This window comes from Micromys minutus (genome assembly GCF_963924665.1).
Source record: "Micromys minutus genome assembly, chromosome: 1".
NCBI classification, from domain to species: domain Eukaryota; kingdom Metazoa; phylum Chordata; class Mammalia; order Rodentia; family Muridae; genus Micromys; species Micromys minutus.
In genome coordinates this window covers 120,269,258-120,284,737 of record NC_137969.1, presented here as the reverse complement: position 1 = coordinate 120,284,737, position 15,480 = coordinate 120,269,258, and the positions used below count along the sequence as shown (strand labels likewise).

General features: G+C 43.6%; 2 protein-coding genes across 2 annotated transcripts in view; both read right to left on the bottom strand.

Moving 5' to 3' along the window:
• The window catches only part of PGCKA1 (PDCD10 and GCKIII kinases associated 1), a 78,033-nt gene extending 71,067 nt beyond the window's left edge, over positions 1–6,966 (bottom strand). The window contains exon 1 of the mRNA XM_080918021.1: positions 6,902–6,966. The gene's annotated coding sequence lies outside the window, so the exon portion shown is untranslated. The remainder of the gene's footprint in view (positions 1–6,901) is intronic.
• A 4,219-nt stretch (positions 6,967–11,185) lies between these two features.
• Positions 11,186–15,480, bottom strand: part of NWD2 (NACHT and WD repeat domain containing 2) — a gene marked incomplete at both ends in the record, with an annotated part of 178,066 nt that continues 173,771 nt past the window's right edge. Inside the window, one exon of the mRNA XM_080915990.1 lies at positions 11,186–15,118. Coding sequence (XP_080772116.1) covers positions 11,186–15,118 — 3,933 coding nt within the window. The remainder of the gene's footprint in view (positions 15,119–15,480) is intronic.

Here is a 15,480-nt window from a genome sequence, read left to right as displayed (position 1 = left end):
GAAGCCTCAGCATAGTTACATAAGAAGGACTTAAAGGCCAGGCATAATGGCCTCTGCTTTTAATCCTAGAGCTCAGGAGACAGAGCCAGGTGCCCATCTGTGAGTTCCGGCCCACCCTGTTCTACGTAACAAGTTTTAGGCCAGCCAGAGACATACAGTGAGACCGTTCTCAAGCAGAAAAAGAAAAAGAAACAAGACTTAAAAACATAGATGACATGAGGAAATTTGAGAGAATAGAACACATTCTTTTCATTTTGCACTCCCCCTGGCTCCTAGTCTCTTTTCCTTACTGAGCAGCTTTGATAATGCAAGCACCTGATTTCTTCCCAGTCTGAGTCTTGGCTGCTTTAACAGTGTGTGTGCACACACATGTAAATTAAAGTATGTGCTCATTTAGGATGTAGTCCTATCTTTTTTTGTTTTAAACACATAAACATTCTTAAAGCTTTTAAGCATGATGCTGGGAGCTATGAGATCGACAACTAGGCACCTTTCCCTGTGGCAGAAGCAGTGTTGCAAGTTTCAAGTCAGGTCTAGGACCCAGGGTTTATTCCACCACTCAACAGCTGTGTCCTTTGCCTGACTCTTGACAAGTCTGGGTCTTGGCTTACCGTTAAAGTAGGAATCGTGTCTTAGGTACAAGCAACAGCAGTCACCTGCTTTATGTAACGTGTAGGGTTGCTACCGCAGGCTTTGAAGATGGCCACAGTTATCCGCATCTCTTTGAATCCATGTAGTTTTAATTTATTTTTAAAATGTGACTCTGTAGCCCCTCTCACTAAGAAGTTGGGTGTATTTCACCATTCCCTGAACCATAACTGGGCGGCTCACTTGCCTTTAAAGCACATTCTTGGGGGAAAAATAAGTTGGATCAGCTGAGCTGAGACCTCCAAGAGCAGTGACTCTGCCTCCTGACACAGCATGGTCTCAGCAGGCAGACAGGCTTCGAACCACTGAACTCAGGCTAGTTGCTCCCCAGGTGACTCAGTGGTCAGATCAGACTCAGCAGCAGCACTACCTCAGTGAGTCCAGATATAGGAAAGAGCCTGGACAAGACTCACCCAGCTGAACTCAGCCCAAACTGCTGACAGGACCACAAACCCAACAAATGGGTTACGTTAGGCCACTATGCTCGTTACAGACATGTGTTGTGTTAATAATCTTTGGGTCACTTGTTAAACAGCAACAGATAACTAATGATGTATATATGAGCAACTTTTCAATAAACGGAGGTTATATTTTAGGGTAATGGTCAATTGAAAATGAAATTTCTGCATACTAAAAATCTGCAATAGTTAGTGAATAGCGGGAGGAAGTAAGAAGCAAAAACTCACATTTTGGACCTGGCAGCAGCTGTGTGAACTTCTATAATGTCCTTTGACAAAGTCTTTGACCGAGCTACCATTTTCCTCATCCACAAAAGACTCTTTAAGTTTTTATTAAAGTCAGTATTTTTCAAAAGTACTTATGAAAAGTCAGTTCTCAACTCAATTTGATAATAACAGTTGTATTGCTAGTTTAATCTTGGAGAAATTTCCCTGTATTTCTTTGCTGGCTCACAGCAGGTTATGAGGAAGACATTATTCACCATGATCGTGATCACCACACACTGAGCCCGCAGGGTGGGGTCTCTGTGTGGACTATGAACTCAAATAGCTAAGCTCCTCAGAGATCAGAGAGGAACCAACCTCGTACAATGACAATGATTTACAGGTGAAAGCCAACTTTGTTCATTCATTTGTAGGTTGCAGTATGTGTTTGGGAGATACGAGATTGCTGGCAATCTCGTCATTAAACAAGACAGATCCTGTTTTATAACTCTAGTTCAGCTATTTTATAACTCTAGTTCAACCTGTGGGCTGAAACCCCCTTCGGAGTCACATAGCAGATATCCTGCATATCAGATATTTACTGTGTGATTCTTAACAATAGCAAAATTAAAGAAATAATTTATGGTTGGGGGGGTCACCACAACATGAGAAACTGTAGTGAAGAATTACAGCATTAGGAAAGTTGGGAACCACTGATTTAGCCAAACATTTGTGTTTACTGCCACAAATGGCCAACTTAGGAGTTCAGTTATTAGATGGGGTGTGGGTGTCGTGGAAAACAATAACACAAAAAGAGATCCTGAAATTCTTTTCTGGAGCAATCTTCTCTGGGGCTAATGAACAGTGAATGAATTTTAAAAAATGTGTACATCAATACACATTGCAGGCAGCTTGGAGCCAACCACTGAGAGAGACCCTCCTCTCTAGCATGATTATTGACAAAGGAGCTGTAAACATTCAATGGAAAAAGGACAGCCTATTCAACAAATGGTGTTGGTCCAACTGGCACTCAGCATGCAGAAGAATGAAAATAGACCCTTTCTTATCTCCTTGTACCAAGCTCAAGTGTAAGTGGATCAAAGATCTCCACATTAAACCAGATACACTGAAACTATTAGATGAGAAAGTAGGGAAAACCTTAGAACACATAGGCACAGGAGAAAATTTTCTGAACAAAACACCAATGGCTCAAGCTCTAAGGTCAAAGATTAACAAATGGGACTTAATGAGATTGCAAAGTTTCTGTAAGGCTAAGGACATCGTCAAGAAAACAAAATGGCAGCCAACAGAATGGGAAAAGATCTTTACCAACTCCACATCAGATAGAGGTCTAATATCCAAGGTATACAAAGAACTCAAAAAGCTAGACACCAGAGAATCAAACAACCCTATTTAAAAATGGGGTACAGAGCTAAACAAAACGTTCTCAATTGAGGAATATCGAATGGCTGAGAAACATCTAAGGAAGTGCTCAACATCCTTAGCCATCAGGGAAATGCAAATCAAAACAACCCTGAGATTCCACCTCACACCAGTCAGATTGGCCAAGATCCAAAACTCAGATGACAGCAGATGCTGGCGAGGTTGTGGAGAAAGAGGAACACTTCTCCACTGTTGGTGGGGTTGTAGGCTGGTACAACCACTCTGGAAATCAGTCTGGCGATACCTCAGAAAATTGGACATAGTACTACCTGAAGATCCAGCTATTCCACTTCTGGGCATATACCCCAGAGACACTCCAATATACAACAAAGATACATGCACCACAATGTTTATAGCAGCTCTATTTATAATAGCCAGAAGCTGGAAAGAACCCAGATGTCCTTCAGTAGATGAATGGATACAAAAATTGTGGTACATTTACACAATGGAGTACTACTCAGCTATCAGAAACAATGACTTAACCAAATTCTTAAGAATATGGTTGCATCTAGAGAATATCATCTTGAGTGAGATAACCCAGTCACAAAAGAACAGACATAATATTCAGTCACTGATAGTGGGATGCTAACCCCAGAGGCTCGGACTGCCCCAGAAACAACTCACAGACTGTGTGAAGTTCAAGAAAAAAACAAAACAAAACAAAACAAAAAACATTATGCTCAATCCTTGTACACCAAGAAAATGTTGACTAATTCCAGGTTACATCCTGTTTTACATGTACTTTTTGCTCATTGTAACTAGTAAGACCTTAATGCAGAGTATCAAATCTTAAAAAAAAGAAAAAAAAAAAGCCAAGCACTGACAAAAATGTATTTGTATACATTTATGCAAAAATGTTTAAAATTTTTTTCTTTTATCTTTGTTTTTTAAAATAAAGTTTAAAACATGTGTACATCAATACACATTGCAGGTAGCTTGGAGCCAACCACTGAGAGAGACCCTCCTCTCTAGCATGAAATGGTTTTCATAGACAATAATATTCCTCCAAATACCATCAGTTCTCTTGTTGACACATAACAGGTCATGCTCAGCCCAACCTGGGGAGTCAGGAGACTTTTATTCCAACAGGAATTTAAAGTACACCAGAGAGCATATATATAAGGCAGTAGTTTATCTTTGATTTTGCCTTAATACTTCAAAGTCTACACAAAGAAGCAGTACCTTGCTAAAAATCGAGAATCATTACATTCTTTTCCGAAAAGCCTTTGGTCTTTGATGAAAACAAGCCATGGGGAGGTGCAGCCTAAACCTACTGTTACCCGACCTGAAAGAATAAAACAAAACAAAACCAAACAACCCCTAATTTAAATGGTGTGTAAGCTAATATCAAAGGCCAGAGTCACTAAAACTTTTTTACAGTTAAGACTGTAAATGCTGTTGCTTCCCTAAGCATCCTATGAATGGACTCACTTCTCCATCTGTTCTTCTGTGAATTGGGTAGCAGCTGCCTTCATTAGGTCTCTAGACACCCTGTTCCCATCTCTTCCCAGCAGCCAGAGTAAACCTTCACGAACAGATATGTGCCTTGCTTCAATCCCTTCCAAGGTTTCTCCTAAGACTAGGTTCTTGAGGCTACAGCTGTGTGTGTCCCTGGCACCCAGCCAACTGCTTGGAGTTAATAGGTACACACACACACACACACACACACACACACACACACACACACACGGTCTCTAAGGCCTGGTCAGAGGTCACTTGATTTTAGAGCCGATTGTGCTGAATGAATGAATGGAGCTCACTGCTCATGGTAAAATCTCAGACACCATATTTCTCTGATCTCAGCTGACGTTCACTGCAGCTCAGCACTGTCTAGGCTTTCTGACAGCACTGAGCCATAGGCGAGGCTATTTCATTATCTGCTTCAGAGGCATATTCACAGTTTAGTATTTCAAATCTATTTGAAGATAGGTCATTTTGATGCTCTACCATCTTTCTGAAGATCCCAATCTCTGTGGGACCATGATGTTGGGGAAAATGTCAGAAGACAAATGGTTGGATTTTCAGTTTGTTCTCTTAAGTATTCAGGAAACAAGTAGGGTAAGAAATTTCAGCTCTGGGCCTGTGTAGCTCTGGAGGCTAAAGAGCAGGCACTAAAAAAAAAACCATGACTGGTCTCCTCATATGCCCTGCCGACAGTGAGTTCTCCACACCTGTCCTCCCCTATGATGGTCCAGTCAGCTCTCGGCAGCTTTTCTTTTCTCAATCATCCAGGGCATTTATGTGCAACCAGACAACTACTCTAATAATCAAATTTAGAAATGAAATAGGTTCTTTAAGCAAGAACCCAAACAAGCCTAATCAGGGTTCTTGGGAAATTGATTAAGTGGGTAAATGTAAGACACTGTCTAGGGAGAGAAAACTAGATCTAAGGAGGCCTAGAACTCGGTTCCTTAAAAAGCTAGAGTCTTTTCTAAGAAACACGGGTCCCTGGGGCACCTTTACCAGGTGACTCTGAGAGGAAAGAGGTCAGCGCTGGCTTTGCCCTTGGGCTGGGACTGGCTCCTAGTCTAAGCATTGAGAACACAATTTTCAGGTTCTGAGAAGTGTTGGGTCAGAAGTTAGGGAATCTTTCCATTTTTAGGAAAGAGAATGTGCTGGAACAATAAGCAAGCTTTTGTTTGTTCGTTTTAATTTCCAGGTCTGCAACATTTCTTTGGAATATCGTCAACATGGGTCACATTTATCTCTAGAAATTACTAGATATCAAAACCTTCTTGGGTAATGAGTCCCTGGGGGCATGAAATAAACATTTACTTGAGGTATTAAGCGAAGGCATGGGATCAAAAGATGGGCAGAGTCGGTGAACAGGAGAAATGAACCACAAACCATTTTCCTGTGTCTCACTTCTCTTTCTCCCCAGTGAACCCTGGAGCTGGCTGTTCACTCAGCTTCACAGAAACACAAACATTCAGAGCTCTCCTAAATGATGGAAGCTTCATATTGTTGTCATAGAGATCTGTCCTGGGACAAGGATTTTAACCAAAGAGGCTGGCAAGGTGTTTCAGAGACCCTGGTGCTTAGATGGAGAGGCCTACCATCTTTTTAAAATAATAATAGCTGGAAAATTATATAGAAGGAAAAAAAAAACCCAGCAAATATGGAACCTACTGTCTTTAAAAATAACTACTACTCTCATTTCTTTTTCATTTGCCGTTACAAGACTTTCTTTTCTCCAGCGACATTCTTCACCATTGCTGAGTTACAGCCACCCAAGACATCCACCCACAGGCCACCACCAACAAACACTCTTGCATAGTTACAGAAGTGTCTCCTGGAACACCCACTTCCTCAACATTCACCTCACAAATGTCTATACCACGATGGAAAATAAAACTTTCTGAGTCAATGGAAATGGAGTTATTATGTTTTGTGTTTAGGGTTAATGATGGTTATCAGAGGGGGTAAAAGTCCCCACTGATATCTGCCTGTTATTACTGGAAAATTCTTCATTGGTGAACACACACACACACACACACACACACACACACACACACACCCCTCACCTCACCAGGGCTGTCCAGGCTACGATGACCCAGGTGACTGACCTGGTAGATACTTGCTTATTAAATATTTACAACTTGCAACCATGTAGCCCTTCCCTTTGGCGCCCACTCTCCTAGTCCCAGGCTCTTGGGAGCACCACCGGGTCTTTCCCTCCATGCACCCTCACCACGCCATAGACCCGATTCCAGAACCCAAGGGCATTTCTAACAAGGGCGGGGGCGGTCAAATTCCCTTCCTGTTTTAGCCAATACCCTCCCCACCCCCAAGCTTAAATATGGTGACCGCGGGAGACAGGAGGATGGGAAAATCTCTTGCAATTTGTCCAGTTTAAGTTGCCAGGCACAGCAGAGAGCTCATGAACTGGGAGTTTAAAAACAAATCATTTCATACAACCAGCGCCGGCGCCCTGAGTTTGGAAACCTGTTCCTTGTCACCACTCTTCCCGCGCCTAGGTTGAATTCCCTGATTTCTCACGAAAGTCATCAAACCATCGGATGCCTCGCTTCGTTCCTCCCCGCTTTCCCCCAAGAGAAGGGGAACCGAGAAGCAAAGCGGGGGACTCCTGCCCAGGACCAGCCCTCTTCCTCCTGTAGGAGCCCGGCCCTGGCCGGGATGCTGCTTACCTGAGGCGGGGCGGCGGCTCCAGAGTCGCGGTGCCCATGGCTTCGCGGGCTTCCGAAGTCCTCACTGGGACACGCGAGTGGGTCAGCGCTGCCCGGAGCCTGTCGCGCTGCAGCCCCACTTCGGGCTGCGGTCATTGGGCCGGCGCGTCACGTGGGCGGGGAGCGGGCGAGCCTCCCAGGCTAGGGTAACCCTTTACCTGCGCCTTAGCGCGTGTGCGCAGGCTACAGGGACAAGGGGGTCTGGTGATCTATGCTTGAGTGAGTGGTCAGCGAGCCACTCCGCATTAGTTGCTAGATCGAGCGCATATTGCTTGTCGCCTGCCTGATAGTTAGACAAACTGCACAGACACCGACTGCTGCGACGGTCATTCCCAGGGGCTACAAGCTTGCCTGCTTCCCAAAGGCCATAGTGGGACAAATGAAAGAATCCCAGTTCCAGACCCCTTCCCTTGGAGTTTCAGGATGTGGGACACTTCACCCAACACACTTTCCCTACGAAGGGTGGAGAACCGGGTGCTTTAATCCTGAAATTTAGTTAAAGATTTCGGTCTTCGGTCCACCTGGCCCAGACGCTGTGGCGCTTGCCAGGAAAATGTGTTGAGCAATTGCGCCATCTAGCGTACATGCTTTCCTCTCCAAGCTCAAGGCTTGCAGTGAGAAGATTAAGGAACTGAGAGGACTTCCCAAAGACCAGGCCATCATTTTCTCTAGAGTGTTTTAAGTTCCACAGGCCCGCTGTCTTCACAGGCATTTGCCGTGCTCTAAAGGAGAACACTCAACGGTTTTCGGTTCTTTTTAGTGCTAAAATAGCTTTGCACTTTCAAATGTAGATTTACGAGGGAAAACTACGTTGTTGAATGTCATTTATTTATTTGAAGAAAAATTTCTTGTAAGTGACTCTCAGGTTCAATTTCCAGCCTTGTCAAAAATTTCATACTGGCTTATTTATATATGAATTAGGTTTTTCTGATCAAAAAAGACTTGGAATTTGTCTTGCTTTTTAAGAGTCAGTGGGAGAAACTTTGAGGTTTATCTCAGTCATAAAGAGAGGAGGGTAAGAAACTTGATAATGCCTTTGGGTTTCTTTTATGTCTTGAATTTTAAAAGTTTATTTTAAAGTAATTTTTTTGTTGTTGTTGAGAACTACACACACAACTTCATCTGATTGTTGTTTACATCACTGATGCTTTCCAATGTTGCCATGTTTAAAGATATCTTTGGGGAGGGGTATATATATATATATATATATATATATATATATATATATATATGAATTCTCAGATCAAAGAGGTGTGTGTGTGTGTGTGTGTGTGTGTGTGTGTGTGTATGTGTGTGTGTGTGTGTGTGTGTGTGTGTGTGTGTGTGTGTAAAGGTATCTGGAGAGGTTTGCCTAGGTCTTGCTCACTCCCGGGGAATTGGTGAATGGCACTCACTAGTCCTTGGAAATTTCCAGCTCCAGCCCCAAGAGGAAGGGTTTTACCCTTGCACATGTGCACAGAGACCTTATTTTCTTCTGAGTTTGATGCTGAGTCTGGAATTCTAGAAGGCAAGAGCTATTTTATTTAATTCTGTGTTCTAGGTGGAATATGTGATTAGGTAAATGCTTGTTGACTGAATTCATCAGCTACTTCTGTATTTTGGAGGGAGGAAAAAAAAAACAAGCAAACTTGGGTATCTCTAGTAGCATCCGGTAAACTAGCTGAATCTCTCACCTGCACACTAGTAAAGATCTTAGAAGTCACTGTCACCAAATGACTACTGGGCACTGAATGCTTTATTTTGATGTACTTTGAGAAAGCTAACCAAGGTGCTGGTGATGTGCTGGAATTATGTCCATTTTTTTTTTTTTTTTTTTTTTTTACTTCTCAGCATTTCACATCAATGCAGATTAATAACAGTACCAAACTCCTCAGGCTGTTTTGTAGATGTCATGGCTTTGTGTCTAGAACGCTCCAGAAATAGTTCTAGTGCACCTTCGGCGCCTTGTCAATTTGAATAATTACTGGTAGTCGGGTGGTCTTCCAGGTCTGCTCAACCTCAGTGGTGAGACTCCATAACACTCAAGTTTAAGTAGCTCATCTTTTATTCATACAAACGATACATACACAAGACTATATTGTTTGAACACTGAAATAATCTTCTAGTGTAACAACTCTGTAACAAAATTTTAACTAAATGTAACATTTATGAAAATATAAATCTCTGATTGGGTAATTCATCCCAACGATACAAAGTTTACATAAAAACATTCAATATGAGCTATCAGTTGCAAACATGTTAGGAAAAAAATCATTCAAGTCACTTGTTACACTCTAGTGGTTTTTACACAGGACACTCACACACTACATGTAATCCACCTAGGCATTTAATTCTTAGAAATGTATGGCATGGATGCTTCACGGACAGGAAGAAGAATGTGTTGGCTGAAGAGCTAAAAGTATGAACTCCATGTATATAGATTTTAATCCTCCAAGGGCTTCCACCTACTGGCTGGTAGCTAAACTAGGAGGAACACACTGAAAAAAAAAAAAAGGTGTTTCACCATGGAATAGGGTGTTGGTATCTCAACAATACCTTTGAATGCTCACGAGTTAAATCCTTTCAGCAGTGGAATGCAATTGGATTCTCTACGGGTTTAGATAATTTTCTTTATCCCTTTGTGTCAGCAATCAAGATGACACTGTATAATGTTCTTCTCTCATTATTACTCCCTGGCACGCCCACCAGGTTCACAGGCTATAGTGGAACCCATCACCTTCTTCATTTTGCAGTCCACAAAAGCAATACACTTGGTGAGGCTAGAGGTCAGGCTACAGGTGCATGCTGAGTCCCAGGCAGAGCCAGGATGAAAATAAGCTGCTTTTTTGTTCAATGTTCTGATTTAAGGAAGTTCCACTTTGAAAGAAAACTAGACCAATCACCACCACTGACCCCATTGAGAAGTCTTCCAAGACATGCCATGGGTAGGGCAGAAGGAAGAAAAATCACCTTCACCTTATGAGATATATTTTCCTTCGAATTGGTGAAGTTATTCTTTGTTTAAAAAAATATGCCATTTCATAGTTTCAGTTTTGAAATGGTACGAGAGGGGGAGCCCTCAGTCTGGAGGTGGAACGGATAAAGAAGTGTACATATGGTGTGTGGGAGTAAGAAAGTGATTACAAACAGGGATGTTAGGAACCTTTGGACATCCTTAAGATAAATGGAATATTTTAGCACGGAGACAGGCATATTCAGTTTGTCCCAGAGTATTTGGTCGTTTATCTGCTCTTTACACAGGAGAGAGGCGTAATGAGAGTAAGGCAACGTCACCAGTGTTTCAGGGACAGGTTGTTTAAAAAGCTTGCTTTCCACTAAGATACTGCAGGGGTCTGGGAACCAGTAGGCTCCCCACTGACGGACTGAAGAGTATGGACTCTCGTTAGTACAACGAAGGAAGTGAACACAGGCTTTGATCAAGCTTGTAATGCCCTTTCCCTAACTCTTTACGCTCAGCACAAATATGCATCTTAAGAAAAGGTGTGAAAAGATTTTGGTTTCTCATTTGAGTGGGGTTCTTTTGCAATCCACGAAAGAAACGGTTTAAAAATTATATATCCCACTGCACAGAGGCCCTTGGATGCAGTCGCTGTGGATGTGTTTTAGTGAAGACTGACTCTCCGTGTTTAGTAGCCCTATGATAGTGCTAGTTAGTTCTTCTCCCAGTCTGTTCACCATCTCATACATGTTGAGAAACTGAAACACAGCTGGACATCTTTCTTACACAATTTTGCACCATTAAACCTCTTGTGTTTACACAGTTGTCAGGATTGAAAAACGTAAAGAGATATTAAGGCTGCACTTTGCTGCCACACCCCCCATTCAGAGTCAGATGGTTCTCTGCCATCATGATTTCAACTGGCTTCTGTAGAACTAATTCTAGTCCAACTGGTCTACCTAGAACTCTAGCTTCTTTCATCTGAATCAATGTAGTGAATTGTGCTGATTCTTATTACACAGCAAATTTAAAAGATTTTATTTGCTCTCTTCGAGGGGAAATGGCCATTTCACCATCACTTCTGGAAGTTCTCTATTTTGCTAATACATTTGGACAAAAAAGATGGCACCCAAGTTGAGTTCTCACAGTTCTGTTCCTTTCATGAGGATATTAGTAAACTGAGGATTCCAGTGTCTTTCCAGTTTTTAAGAAAAGAGAAGCTCATTGTTTGTGTGTGGAAGATGCGCTTAGCTTTTTTCCTGTTATCCATGGATTATGTATTTTAGTTGAGTAGGATAAACATTGTGTCAGTTATCTGGTGTGTAGCTGTGGCTCCTGGATTCTAGGGCAGCGCACACTCTGTCATAGCAAGAGTTGTGTTTCTTGGAGGGTGTTGCCTCATTGGACTCAGAGGACTCACTCACGGTGATGGGGCTGTCTCTTGCAAAGACCTCAGTGGACTCTCGCCATAAGCAATCCACAGACATTTTAAAGGAGTAACTGTTCGACTTTGGCCTGGATGTCTGCGTTGCATTGTTGAAAATCTGTCTGCTGTTCGATGTGGCAATTTTGATCTTCAGCGCAGCATCCACACGATCCACAACTGTGTAGATCCCTATACTCCCATCATCAAAGCCGATAATGATGTTCAAGTGTCTCTGAGAAAGTGCAAGGAAAGTTGGTGTTTTGTAAAGGGAGCAAGCACCGATGTTTTTGCCGTCAGCCAGTCTCATCACAATCAAGCTAGATATCGAGTCGTTTTCCTCCTCCTCCTCCCCGTTCCGGAAACAAATATACACCAGGTAGCGGCCATCTCGAGAGAGCTTCTGCCTCCATATGACACCAGAAGCATGAACCACCCGTAGTTTTCCACTGTGTAAATCCAGCACATTGATATTTTCATCTCCCCGGGATATAATGCCTAGCTTCCCATTGGGAGAAATTTCAAAATCCTCCAGGTTTTTCAAGAAGTTGCTTGGAAGCTGCACACGTCGACAGATCACTTCATCAGTCAGGCTCCAGAGGTTCACGGTCTCAGCTGACGTGATAAACACAATGACATCAGGACAGTCGGGGATCAACTTAAAATTCACAATGGTGATCCCGTCTTCACAGCAGAATTTCTTGGTGATACTTCCTGTCCAAAGACTGACCGCCAACACTTTGCTTTTTGTCATTCCTACCACGAAGGTGTTTGCAGAGGTAATGAAGGCATTTTGCAAAGTGGTCAAGATGTTGCAGACCCTGTGGCCTGTGGCCAACCTCCAAACCCTGGAGGCGTTTTCCTCACAAAGAGAGACCACAAACTGGTCATTATGGGTAATCAGCAGCTGAGATATCCTCTGCCCATTAATTCGGAAGAGGTTTTCCCCACTGCTGGTGTGCCAGACGTACTGGCTGCTTTTGTCATCTGACGTCACCATTATGTCCCCAGCGGATGTTAACACACAGTGTTCGACTATTCCTTCGTGCTTAAATACCGCTTCAATGAACCCACTGCTGAAGTTCCATTTGTGAACGCAATCAGAGCCATCAAGGGAGTAAATGATTTCCCCCCTGGCGGGCAACACCAGGCTCTGGATGGGTTTCCCAGTTTTATCGATGTTGGACATGGCTGTGATTATGTCTATATCCCAAATGGAAAGAACACCACTGGTTGATAAAGACAGTAGCATATTGTGGTGACTAGATTTTACCAGCTTAACTATGGTACCCGAGATTTCCTGTAGGCTTGCCATGCACTGTCCTGTGTCCCGCCTCCAGAAGAATACCGCAGGGGTATTCTCCATGGTTGCAATGATACAGTCCCCATTTTTGGATAGTACAGCCGATATAAATCGTTCATTGTGCCTGGCTCGGAATTTTTCAGCTACCTTCCACATGCCGGTGTCTAAGAGCTCAATGCTGAGAGCTTTACAGATCAGAATCGCACTTTGGTCCTCTGAAAGCTCAATGCTCACCACTTCGCTGTCTTCCTTTCGACAGTCAAAGTCTTCAGTCAGCTGGGGGCTAGATATGTCCTCTGTATTCCAAACAGAGAGACTTCCCTCACTGTCTACCATGACCATCTCTTGGGCTGTGTCCAAGATGAGAAGAAACTTTACAAAACCACCTGAAAATTCTGACGTCACTGTACATATTTTTTCCCCACTCCCTAAGTGGAAAATGGTGGTATTGTTGAGGTATTGGCCACAGAAAGCATACACCCCATCTAGGGAGCACTGGACACATGTCACCTCATACCAGCAGTGGAACTGGTAAAGGGGCCATCCATACAGCAGATCAATGACAGTGACATCTTTGCTGGCCTCTAGCCATGCAAGGGCATGATTGACCGAGAGGGTAAATCCATTGATGTAGGTGGACCCGCTTCCATGCTTGGTCCCTTTGATTTCCACCTCAGACAGGAGACAGGAATTCACATTGTCATAAATCAGCAAGGTGTTGTTTGTGGTAGCAACCACAAGGTACTTCTCATCACTGGTGAGCTTCATGCCTAGGATAACAGACTGGGCTGTAGTGACTTGCCGGAGCAGCTGGCGAGTTTCTACATCCCAGGTGCTGATGGAACCGTTTTCTAGAGCTGTGAGAACAGTGCTGGGGTTACAGGTGGGGAGGATCTCTGTGACGTGCAGGTGGCTGGATGCTAAGGGGAGACGCTCAGGGCTGTATGTCACGTCCATGGATGAATGGAGAGGAACAATGGAGCAGTATTTGGGTCCGTCTTTGTCACATTCTAAAAGAAGGTGTCTAAGTTTGGGCAGGGAACTCACAACAGGCAGCAGCCTTTGCTGGAGCTCTGCTGAAAGGGAGCCTGGGAACGCAATGACCTTGTTTCTGATGCCACGGAGTGTGCTGGCGAGGAACTTCAGCTCCTTCTCTTGTGAGTAATTGTAGGCTAGTTCTATGTCTGCAAGCACTTTGTCAAACTGGCCGATTTTGATCATGGTGTAAAGCCAGCTGAAGTTCATGATGATTCCGTAAAGTAGGTCATCGGTTTTCCCACACCTGGTCAGATGGTACAAGAGCTCAGACATTTTCCGGTGATTGACAAAGAAGATGTCAGGCTCTAGTGGGTTACACTGGAAAACCCAGGGCTGGTCAGGGGCCTGCCTGTCAAAGGATGCTTGTTCCATGAAGTGCTTCTCTTCCTCAAGCAGACTTCTGTTCTCCAGGTCGAGGCAGCCATTCAAGTAGGGGTCTTCCAGGCAGAAAGCTTTCCTCCTGCCTCCTGACCACACCCCTAGAAAATAATCTGCCAGGATTGTGTGCATCTCTCGAAGGTTGCTGTCTTCTTGCAGATACAGCTTCTGAGCTATGAGCTGCAGGTGTCTGTTGGCCCAGACTAAAAGTGTGACATTCTTCACATGTCTTTCTATTAAATAGCCGTTGAGACCCTCCTTGAGTCTTGCAATATACAGGTAAGGTACTCTCAGGGGGTTGCTGGGTCTGGTGTTCTCATTCAGTTCGTTCATAACACTGTTGTCCAGAGCTAATACATCCTCCAGTTCCATTTCACTCAAACCCATTTTAGCCATGGTGATGTAACCCAGAGCCCTGGAAACCAGTTTCTGACCACACTTCTTCTCTAAGGACCAGAACAACTGCTCTATACTTTCATGGACAGTCACACAGAGGGAGGATTCATCGACATCTTTGTGAGATCTCCAGTGTTTCACCTCTCTGAAAGTTAGGTTCACAAACATAGGCAGTGTGCACTTGGAGAATGCGTTGTTTACGTAAATCTGCTGGCCTGACGTGACCTTCCTTTTGACCCTCAGCAGCTGGTGTTTGAGGACCTGACTGCACATCTTTCTGTCCCGGGGAATCAGCTCAATGTAATTGTCTTCTTCATGGATAAGGCACCTTAGTTTCTGCAGGATCCCATGTTTGTTAGGCAGTGTGGAGAGGATGATCCGAACGAACCGGGGAAGATGAGCAGGCAGCCACCAGAGCTTCCTAGCCTCGTCGATCTCCGAGAGCTGCTCTAGGGCATCAAATATTATCACCAGAGGTCTCTGAAGTGAAGACTCATTCAACAGGTTTATAAACAAGTCACGAAGGTCATGGATCTTCTTAGGAAAGCTTTGGACCAGGCACCGGTAGTTGACTGCCAGTTGTTCACATACACTTAGAAGAAGTGTCCTTAGATCAATACTCATGTCTGTTGTTCCTAGAAATCTCACAATGACAACCGGGTCAGATTCTGGCCCTGTGTCTTCATGTAGCCAGCCATAAGCCTAAAACATACAAGCAGAGTTTAGAACAGTGCTGTACCTCTACACAGCCACAATCAATGAGGTTCCCCTCTGGAGCTCAGACTAACATCATCATCCTTGCAAATTAAAAACCCCGATCCAATAAATGCAGAAGCCACCTGGGAAGGCCAAAGTCCTGCTACAAAACTCATGCACAGATCTATAGGTAAGATTCACAGGTAGCAATAGTACTTTTTAACCATAAGGACATATTTGAGTTCTAAAAACCACAGAGTATTCAATGACCATAATCTGAGTCTATAGTCTGATCATTTATTTTTTTCATCGAAATCCCTAACTTTTGGTAGTTGTAAGCACATAGTATATACTTAGTGTCTCTTTAA